This window comes from Corylus avellana, chromosome 3 (genome assembly GCF_965113065.1).
Source record: "Corylus avellana chromosome 3, dhCorAvel1.hap1.2, whole genome shotgun sequence".
Lineage (NCBI taxonomy): Eukaryota > Viridiplantae > Streptophyta > Magnoliopsida > Fagales > Betulaceae > Corylus > Corylus avellana.
The window spans coordinates 19944038-19955262 of NC_142492.1; the positions used below are offsets into that span (position 1 = coordinate 19944038).

The following is an 11225-nucleotide window of genomic DNA, read 5'->3' on the forward strand; positions in this document are numbered from 1 at the left end:
TTTTTCATTGTACGTAATATATTCACAGGAACGATCGATCTAGGAAGGAACATAGTGATAAATTGGTAATGCATTATAGAGGGCTGAGGGAGTCAGCAGTCAGATACAATAGATATGTGGTTAACGGCAAGCTATTTCGCACTATTGCATATGATGCCGGAAAGAGGACTCAGAACAGTGGGGTGTGTGTGCCAACTGTTGATGGCGAAATGTACTACGGGGAAGTTAACGGAAGTACTTGAGATTGAGTACTACGACAGGACTAAGTACATTATGTTCAGGTGTGATTGGGCGAACAACATGAGGGACAAGGGGTACAAGGTGGACGAGTATGGCATAATACTTGTCAACTTCAAAAACCTTGTCCACACGGGAGTGCTGATTACCGATGAGCCGTATGTGCTAACTTTACAAGTTGACCAGGTATTTCACATACAAGATGATAGGGACCCAGATTGGGCTTGCACTGTAAAGACTAAACCTAGAAACGTATACAATGTTGGTCAGTGTGAAGGGCCTCAGTATGCATGTGTCAATTACCACGAGTGTGAACCGCTCCTATTGACCAAAAATATTGATCACGATCCGCATGATCATATTGAATACGTCAAACTCGACTTAGATCCAAACCAAGCGTATGTGATTGAATAAAAGTTGAATATATATATATATATATATATATAGATTGGTAGTTGTTCACTACACATTACATCAACACAATTTATTAAGTTGTGCATTGGGTAAAATCTTATATATATCTTATTTTTAATATGTGAGTCATTTACATATGGTAGTGAATTTTTCATACATTGTATACGTAATTAATTGGGTGCGTGCTATTTTTCGCAGGTTATCATGAATAGTAGAGGGAAGACAAGAGCACGGAGGGGCTCGACTTCAGTGCAGCAATCTATGTCGCATGGGTCTCCATCATACCACCTTGATGACAGCGAGCAAAAAGACGTTGCTCAACTTATGGGGCAACATGACGGATATCGACCAGTACTTCAGGTGATGTGGAAGGGGAGATCCATGTCCATAATCCATACTATTCGGCAGGCATGGCCCAAATGGGGTATCGGCCTGATTCGTATCCGTATGACACGGATGGATCATTTCATCCAACTCGCTGGCCGACATGCAGCGAGTTAGGGCACAGTTCTCAGGGCCATGTGGAGCGGCTATACGGCCAGCATAGCGTAGGTACGGACAAAACTTTATTTTGAAAGTTTGAAAGTTTTGAAAGTTTCTTAAAGTTTCTTAAAGTTTTTAAAATTATATCTTTGGTCTTGTGAAAGTTTTTTGATTATCAAAGCATTAGTTTCTAATATTATTGGTGCGATATCAATTATATTTCAATGCAACTACAACTTCATAAAATTCTAAACATTCTAAAAAAATACAAACCAGGTGGCGAGGACAGTGAGACAGAGCCCCCGAAAGACATGACTGGTGGGACAGGTGCCATGGATGACCCGCAGCCCAGCGACCTTGCTCCCGCCGGCCGGTTAGGCCCTCGATAGGTCCGGACGATAAGTAAGTGTATATGCTCAAATGTCATGCATATAAGTCTTAATTACTTGTAGTTAGTATTCAATTCGAAATAGCTTACATCGGTAATTTTTAATCTGTTAGGTACCGGTCCAGATGCAAACACCATTATTGAGGTGTTCACCATTCTTGACTTGCACAGGTTGCCAGGGGTCCCCGCCGGCAAAAGGATCATACTTGAGTACAATACTTCATGGCAGCCCGTTAGATTTAGCGTCATGAGGTTTAGACGAATAGCTGATAAGGTCATAAGGAGCAGAAATTATGTCCTAATACCGGACGACTGGACGAACGTACCGGAGTGTACCAAGGAGGATATATGGGACGCCTTGATGGTATGTGTATTTTATTATGTCAAACACTCCTAATGTATGTATATATGCGCTCTAAGTTGTACATATATATGTGTGTTTATATGTATATACATATATATACACATATATTTTAGGTTTTTTTAATTCATCAATTTTGAACTTGTGCAGGTAGACTTTTTCGTCTTGCCCGAGTGCAACTTGGCTGCCGTAAAGAATGACGCGTTCCGAGATATGGGCACCAAGCTGAGGACTTGGTGGCACGAGTTAAAAAAAGTTATTGCCATTACGACGGACGATACTCCGGTCACCATACGGGCAAGAGTGGGGGCAACAAAGGCTCTCCGAGTACAATGCCATGGACTTGGAGATCTTGTTGGATAGATGGTGCAGCCAAAAGAACAAGGTAGGTTAAGAGTTATACTATAATTTTGAATAGTGTCATTAATTGTAATTGTGTTAGTATTAACATATTAAGAATGTTAATTGTGTAAGACTATGCGGCGTATATGAAGAGCTTGCGAGCATTTAACAATACGCCTCATTGCACCGGGTCGAAGAGCTACGCCAAGGTGACATATGAGGAGGTATGTGTGTAATTTACCCTATACTTATAGATGTAAACATTTGATATTATATATATATATATATATATATATATATATATATATATATATATATATATATATATATAAACATATCTGTATGTTCTATTTTTTCAGCAGACCATACATGTGGGCACTCCTCCTACTCGTGCACAGTCTTACATTTGCACACACAAGAAGAATGATGGTCGATATCCGAATGACATAGTCAAGGAGGGATGTGTATGCTACTCACCTTTCATATGTTATTTTGCTTATATATGTGATAATTTATTTATGATTAACAGTTGTATGACCCACTGACCCAATAATTGATGTAACATACAGGAGAGGATGGAAGAGCTTATACCCACTGACCCTGCAGCATCGTCGAGCGTGACTGAGGGGATGGTTAGGTGGGCGCCGAACGACACGTATACCCAGGCGCTTGGCAATAAGCCTGAGTACGCTGGTAGGGTTAGGTAGGCTAAACCGAATATTCTGCCTGTGTTGGGCTACATACACTCATACTATACACCGTCACAGGCACGATCACAAAACACCGGGCACTCTGCAATCTCACAAGAACTTCTTGACAAAGCGCTTGAGGCGGAGAGGGCAAAGCACAAGGTAGAGATGGATGCCTTGTTGGCCGCAGAGCGGGAGCAGACAACTGCGCGGGTAGCTCAGCAAGTGGCAAAGCAGGTGGCTGCGAAAGATGTGCAGTTGGCTAAAAAGGAGGCTCAAATGACGACAATGTTTGATGCCTGTTTTCCCCAGCTCGAGGAAATGATGCGATCAAACTCCCCACTGGAGGTGACTCAATACAAGGGAGCACCAAACAGAGCTTCCCCACCCTTTACGATTGTGCAATCGTCGGTCAACAGTGGACCAGGTAATGACATTTTTTAATGGTCAATGTGGTTTTAGAACTGTCCCTATATATATATATATGTGTGTGTGTGTGTGTGTGTGCACTTCTAAATTTAGAGTTTGGATATGTTGTAGTTATTCTCATTAATGATGTTGTAAATCCTGTTGAATTTGGTTTATATATCATGGTTGGTTTGGTGGTAGATGTGTGTTAGAGCGCATTTGAAGTGTTTGGTATTGTGACATGGACCACTATGGTCCTTGTAGAATATTGTTTGGTGCATTTGATTTAATCACGAAAATATGTTGGGGGTGTAGATATAAATCTAAATTTGTTGAGTATGATGTCCTTTGTTTACATAGTGACGTTGCTCAATGATTAAGACTTAATTATATTCTAGAATATTGTTTGGTGATTGTTTGTTTTATCATTTGCAGGTAGTGGCTATCATGAAGAGGATGCTATCGATATCGTTGATGTGGATTGAACAAATAGTTGGTAATTCGCACTTGGTGTACATAAGTTATTTTGTTGATGTAATTGTATTTGTGATAGTTTTCTTGATGTACGTAGTTAGATATATATGATAACAGAGATAGTTTTATTGGTATATATGTATTTATTTGTGGTTGGTGTATAGTTTTTGTGGTTGGCCATTCGCACTTGGTGTATATGTCTTTATTTGTGTCTTGAAGCTGGTTTTGGTTGATAGTCTGTGATCGATGTTGATGGATATGAATTATGTTATTTGCATGGATCGATGGATATGTATATTATTTGCATGGATCGATGGATAAATTGTATATCATGTTAATTATAATCCAAAATTCGGGTACAGCCCCGAAAAAATTCAAAAAATATATAAGGGAAAGAACCAAATTTTAAAACTAACCAAATTTTTTGACATGTCACGTTATGACACGTCACAATTTTCTGACGTGTCATAACGTTTGACATGTCAGAAATTTTCGAACGTGTTATTTTCTAATGTGGCAGGAGTGGCACGTCACGAAATTTTCTGACGAGTTAAATCTGACACGTCAAAAAAATTTATGATGTGGCAATTTGACACATCAAAAAATTTTCTGATGTGCCTCTCCTACCACGTCAGAAAAATTTCATGACGTGTTATTTTCTGACACGTTAGAAATTTTTTGACATGTCAAAAAATGATATGTCAAGAAATTTTTCTGACATGCCACTTTTGTACACGTCAAAAATTACTGACGTGTTAAAAGTGACACGTCAAAAAATTTTCGTTTTTGACACCCAAAATTTTAACGCCTGACACACATCAATAACGACACGTCAGTAAAATTTACTAACATGTCAGACCACCTAACACGTCAAAAACTGCCTATCAGGAAAAAAAACATTTTTTGTAGTGATGCATCTAATTGGTTCAATGCTCAAACCTTACAAAGGACCCATCATATATATATATATATATCATGTAGTTCAAGAATAATAGTCACAGTATAAGATTATTACTGACTTACAATTAAAGAATATTACTGAATCACACTTGAAGACTATCATTGAGTTAAGGGTGAATAGTTAAAAGATTATCACTTAACTAATCTAGTTAGAGTAGAAGTCTATGTGTATTCAACATGATTATCCTATAAATAGGAGCATGTTATATTGTAAATATTACCCAGAGAAATAAGAGTTTAATGCAGTCTTTGGGCTTGATCTTGTGAATATAGGTTATAGATTAAACCACATAAATCTCTGTGTCACTATCTTATTATTTCCGCATTGTTATTTATTATTATTTCCGCATTATGAATTCTTTCACATGGCTCGTTATAACAAAGAACCCATCCATGTGGCTTGCCAAACACATCCTCTATATATATATATATACACATGGCTCGTCAAAAACTATGTTCTAAAAATGCTATTGGTTACGAAATGGTGAAATTCTGACTTTGAGCAATGATATATTCTACAATACGTCATAAAAAGTTTTTTTTAAACCGTGTAAAATAGTTTTATTTTTTATTTTTGTAAACTATTTTTTGAGTTTGAGCTTCTTATCATTGCACGTACTTTTTTTATAGTTCATTATCTGTGTCATTGCCACCAGAGGTCATTGAAAGTACTGCTGGAGTTCGCCGTAGGTTGTCGCCGCCGTCGCTGATTTTTTGTACGAGTCAAACGTCGAAAATGTTTTTAACTGATATTATTTTATTGAAAAAAGATTTTTTGCTAACAAAAAATATTTTACGTTGATGAAGAAAAAAGAATAAAGGCAATATTCCATGTGGAGTTGAGAGTGGGGCACAATGACATGGATCGATAGAGTCTGAGTCAGAGCCTTATGTTGATCTCAATCTCAAGTAGCATAATGGACATTTGCTTCTCAATACAAGAATTAAAAACAAAAGGAAACCATGACTGATCATCCTGCACTAAAATAAAAATAAATAAATAAAAGAAAAGGAAAATTGAGCTTTCAGGGCCTGTTCTTTGTGTTTCTATTTTCTGGCCAGTTCCTTGAACTGGTCTCTTTTTCGTTTTTTGACTGAGTTTTTCCTTTCTTTACCGGCTACTGATGGTCGGATTTGGTTTCTTCTACCGACAACCGATGGTCCTGATAGTAACCTTGATGGGTTTTGTTCTGTTTACGGAATCTTGCTATATATTACAGCATCTTTTGGTTATTTCAGTTCGCTTGATGGGCTGGATCATTCATTTGACTCATTCTCGACTATTCTTCGAAATGCTCCGTCATCTTTGTTTTTTTATTTTTTTTGTAATTCCCTTTCTCCTTTCCCACTATGAATAAAAAAACTAAAAAATGATAAACAAATAAAATTTTTAAATTAAAAAAAAAAAAAAAAAGTAGAAAAGACACGTACCATAATCCAAACTCAATGAACAGAGAAGCCCATCCTCCCAACTCTTGTACTTTGTAGTGGCCTATCACTGTGTTTCTGAAATGATGAAAAACCACACTCACTCACCATCCGTCTACTTGCCTCTCATGGACCCTCTCAGCACCAAACCAACTCGACATGGAACTCTCTCATCTCATTGATAAACCCAACTTGCCCAAAGTCAACCCCTGCAACAAATGCCCATCAGTTTCTGCACTTCATTTTCTTCCATCCACCATAAGCCCTATCATCACCCGAACCCTCTAAGACACGGCCACCACTTCGTGTACCAATTTCATTTGGACAAATTTTAGACCCTTACAAAACGCTCATCTATATGAATTGAGTAAAACTCCGACGTCGCTACGGGGCGATTTGATTCATATTCAAGATCATTTACTTTACTGTACTGGAGCACTTGCAAAAGTTGACTTAAAAATATCATCCTCAATCCTCATGCTTCTGATTGGACATTTGTCGCCTTGAATTTACCCTTTTGCGCGCCATTACTGGATCCTACTTATTGCCTCAACCTAAAAAAGTGTTCAAAGTTTGTTGTCGAGTTCCCCGGTCGGACGAGCCATGATGATGTTGCTTGCTGGGGTTGGGCGGTTTTGTGAACCTGACATTTAGCAGGGATAACCAATGAGTAATCGCCACGACCAACGTGTCATTTGACGTAATACGATGACTTCGAAGGGGGGGAGGCTGGTCAATCCAGATTACAGCGATTTAACGTGTCGACGTGCTTCCGTTTTATTTCTCCATTTGTTCTAATAAGCCCTTTAAGACTTGGAGCCGCAGTGTCGCGTGTCGCGTATCTACATAAATAGACCTGCTTGTCGGTTATCTCCCTTTGATGCTAATTGGTCCATTTCCCTGCCTAATTCTTCCCTAAACATCATTATCAAGTTTGTTTTCGCTTCTTAGGGTTGGATCGGAACAGACCTTTAACCATTTCATACCAAAGTTAATTAACATTTATTTAAAAAAAAAATTAAAACTTTTATGACATTTGAAATCACATATTATTCAAACTGCCATTCAGATGAGCATAACGTTCCTATTACACCTCAACACTTAGTTTCCTTTTAATTAAGGGAATAGTGAACAAGACGAGCTGGGCATAATTTTAAACTCTGAATTCTCATCTCACTCTTATTTTATTGAGTTTATATAGTATTACTCATAAGTAGGTATGCCCATCATCTCAGCCATTTTATAAAGAGTAATTTTATTTTATTTAGTAAATTGCTATATGTTTACTACACAACTAACAAACGGTGAAAATTAACATTTAGATCGACAAAAGCTTATTATAAAGAAAAATCAAAAATTAATTTTTGTTATCACGTAATCTTAATTGTACTATAATTTTTACTACTATTATATGCCAATTTTAACAAATCTACTAAATAGCAGAGAAAGAGAGGAAGAGAATTTGAGAGAGAAACAAAATATAGACACAGATATTATATTACATTATCTTTTGTGAATATACACGTCTAATATCATGCACAAAAGTGAAAGAATCAGCAGAAACCAGCTGAGCTCCATTTCTACATACACCCAAAAGCTACAAGCTGGTCCCGGAGCCTCTCACTGAACATAAACCATAAAAAGACGAGAAAAAACAGAGGGCTGTCACTGTAAACAGAGGAGATTCCGGGGACGTATCTGCAAGCATCCCTCTGGTAAATCTCCCTCTGTAATAATCTACAAAGACATGCAACGGATGATAACCCATAATTTAGCTTTAGGCCTGCCTCTCTAAATCCTTTGAGCTTATGAAGGTTCCATGGAAGCCGTACGGAACCCTGGTAGGAAGCTTAACTGTGGCTTCTAGCTTTAAATTCATGGCATTTATGATTTGCAGCTCTGATTTCCACTCCTTCTCGTCGTGCACGAAAGCTAGGATGTAGCCGTCGTCCTCTTTCTCCGAACTGGGGTTTCTTGGAAGGAACAGAGGCTCACCGCCAAACCTCTGTTCTCCATAGTTGTACTTCTTTAGCTCTCCAGTGAAGAGGTCTACTTTGGCGAAACCCGATACTTTTGGCCACGGCTCAGCAAGGGCTAAATATGCGAACTGGGTTTTCCTTCCGAGCTTGTTCCGGTTAACCATGCCGGCCTCTAAGTTCACTTGCTCGGACTCGGATAAGATGGGGCGGCGCGTGGACTTGCCGGTCTTCAAGTTGAGCCGAATTTCAGTCAAAACACTCTCCAAGCTCTCGTCGCATTCGTTGAAAATGGAGTCCGCTGGAGTCATGCAAGACCCAATCACTACGACATCGTCGGTCTCAGGCTCCTCCCAGGCGTTCCAGAGGTGAAAGCAGAAGCAATCGGGGGCTTCGATCCATTTGATCCCTGAAGCATCGGCGGCATTCTTGTCCAAAATTCCGAACCGGGAAATCTTGTTCTTGTCGTAGACGACCGGAGAGCCGCCGTGAATCATCTCGGGGAGCTTAAACACCACCTGCTGGTCCGGGATTACCACAAACCTCTCTGTAATAGCGAAGTCATGGATCATGGTAGGCTGAGGCAGAGGAATTTCAACGTCGGGTGATTTTGCTCCATTTGGGGAGAAATGGAAGTATTTGAGGTACGGTTTTTGGACAACGTCGTAGCTGAGAGCGAAGAGCTCGCCGGAGACAGGGTCGAGTTTTGGGTGAGCAATCATTGCTGAGCGAAGGTGACCGTTGAAATTGTAGCGGCCGACAGTGTTAAGGTCGCCGGCGGGAGTAATTCGAACATGGTATGGTAAATCGTCCTCGGACATGGCGAGAAGGCGACCGTTGAAGTATACAAGGCCGGCGTTGGCGACTCCCATGCCGTGGCTGGGATCGACAAGCCCGAATAGGCCTCGAGCGTAGAAGAGGAGGAGCCGGGCGATGCCGGAGTGGCCGTGAAGCTCACCTATGGCCTTCGGGAAGACCGGGCGACCAAGAGCTCGCTCTTGAACAAGTCGGTGGGTCTCGGTGAACCTGCAGGCGTAGCTAGCGGACCCATCCTTGAATTGGACAGCGTGAACCATGCCGTCTCCGTCGAAGAAGTGGTGGCCGGCGACGGGTTCGTGAAGTGGGTTCGCGCCGTTCCGAACGTACACGCCTCGTATGCTGTCGGGGATTCTACCGACAATCGGGAGCGAGTGCTGGACGGGTAGCTCTGTTACTGGAGCGAAATTGCCGGCGATTTGGACACTGGGGTCGGCGGTTTTGGGAAGCGGCTGTTGGCTCTCGTGCGAGACCAAAGTACCTTCCACCGCGTCCAAGGCCATGGCTGCAGCTTTCTGTAACAAGTTCCATTGTTGCGGCACAGCCTTTGAAGAAGAAGAAGAAGAAATGGGTTTTTCTTTTGGATGTATAATACTAGTAGAGGGCTGAAATTGGTTGTTGGGGAATTGGATTGTTTGGAGAGAGCAACGGATATTGGGCTTTTTGTTGGGCCTGGTCCAGGAGATGGCGGTTGAAGTTGCTGCTGCTGCTGCTGCCATGGCTACTCTTATTTTGGGCAAATTTTGTAGTGAATGGTGTGGTGGGAAATGGTTTGGAGGGGGGCAATTATGTGTTGGGATGTGGGAGAGGGAGATGGCTTCTTTGTTTGTTTGCTAGCTTTTGATTTGATTTGATATGGTATTTTGTACGAGTGAATAAAGAAAGAAAGAAAGGAAGAGTTGAAGGTAAGAGTGGTGTTGATAGAGAAGGTGTGAGTTGAGGGAAGTGAAAAGAAGTGAGGAGGTTTTTATAGGGGAAGAGGTGGGGGGGCATGGAGGTCCACCTCAGAACACCACGTGTAAGATTTCTGAAAGGTGTATTTTTTTTTCGCCAATAGGTGATCAGATTCATAACAGGGTGGTGGTGGGTGTGGGGAGGACTGCGGGGCATAGAGGTTTGTTTCTTTGACACGACCACCCTCTCTCTCTCTCTCTCTCTCTGTGTGTGGAGACTAAATAATAATATAATAAAAAGCATATTATATGTGTGTTTGAATACTTTTGTTACAGTATATGTATGAGAAGCTTCCCTAAATTTGGAAACATGACGCATGAAATTGGCTCATTTTAATATTAACATCAGTATCTGATTGGTCCCTTTGTACACGTTTACGGGTCTAACCCCGCGTTAGTCCCTCAATAAACTCAAATAAAAAACCTTTTTTCTTTTTTTTTTCTTTTTTTTTTTGGGTAACTAGACTTTAAGGGTCCCACATTAAAGTTACCCACTGCACATCAGTCCACTTCTATACGTGTCATCCTAACAGATATGAAGGTCACATCAATTGTCCCACACGCTTGCCTCCCCATGTTTTCGTTTGTTTTTTTTTTTGTGTAAAAGTACAAATCCAAGACCGAAAGCCAAGCTCCCTTTCTCGGATGAATTGGGAAACTAGACTTTACCGCCAAGAAATAAGTACAAGGGGAAATTCTTTCAACTTCTATTTATTTTTATATTATTTTTTAAGTTTAAAAACTTTTCAATCCAACTTTCAATTATATTCTTCCATTAGGATTTTGGTTAATTTTTCAAAATGCCCAAAATAATACCCTTGTATTTTTTTTTAATAAAAAAATAAATGTTTGAATCTTTATAATTTTTTTATTTTATTTTTTTATAATTAAAAAATTGATATTTTGAAAATTTTGATCAGATTTAACGGACAATTTTAATGAAAGTTTAATACACTTAATTGAGAGCTTTTGAAATTTGGAAAAGTACTTTCAAAATGCACGAAAGTTGAATTTATCTACTTAAGAGTAATGCTAGGAATTATCTTTTTATTCTTTAAAGTTGGCCTAACTTTTCAAATCACTATTGAATCAAAATTCAACAGCCACCTCAAAATGTGGGAGAATAAAAAGATAGTACCTAATATTACTCAAAATTTAAACTATTAACTCTGTTGTTAAATAGTAGGAAAAAATTAAAAATTAAAAAATTAAAAAAATTAAAAAATAAAAACTTTACTTACTCCCTAATATTTTGGCACTTTTCCAATCACCCATAAACTTTAAAAAAAATTACAA

At 39.4% G+C, this 11225-nt stretch overlaps 1 protein-coding gene and 1 pseudogene across 1 annotated transcript; one reads left to right on the top strand and one right to left on the bottom strand.

Annotated features, from left to right (window-relative positions):
• Positions 1-201: 201 nt before the first annotated feature.
• Positions 202-3807, top strand: LOC148586895 (uncharacterized; annotated as a pseudogene).
• A 3847-nt stretch (positions 3808-7654) lies between these two features.
• LOC132176674 (9-cis-epoxycarotenoid dioxygenase NCED1, chloroplastic) lies at positions 7655-10104 on the bottom strand. The gene has a single exon (XM_059588944.2). The coding sequence runs from the start codon at positions 9693-9695 to the stop codon at positions 7962-7964; it is 1734 nt and encodes a 577-aa protein (XP_059444927.1). The 5' UTR covers positions 9696-10104; the 3' UTR covers positions 7655-7961.
• Positions 10105-11225: the final 1121 nt, after the last annotated feature.

Bases quoted from the DNA above. Each gene is read 5' to 3' on its own strand.
- LOC132176674 (XM_059588944.2), bottom strand. From the start codon at position 9,695: ATGGCAGCAGCAGCAGCAGCAACTTCAACCGCCATCTCCTGGACCAGG.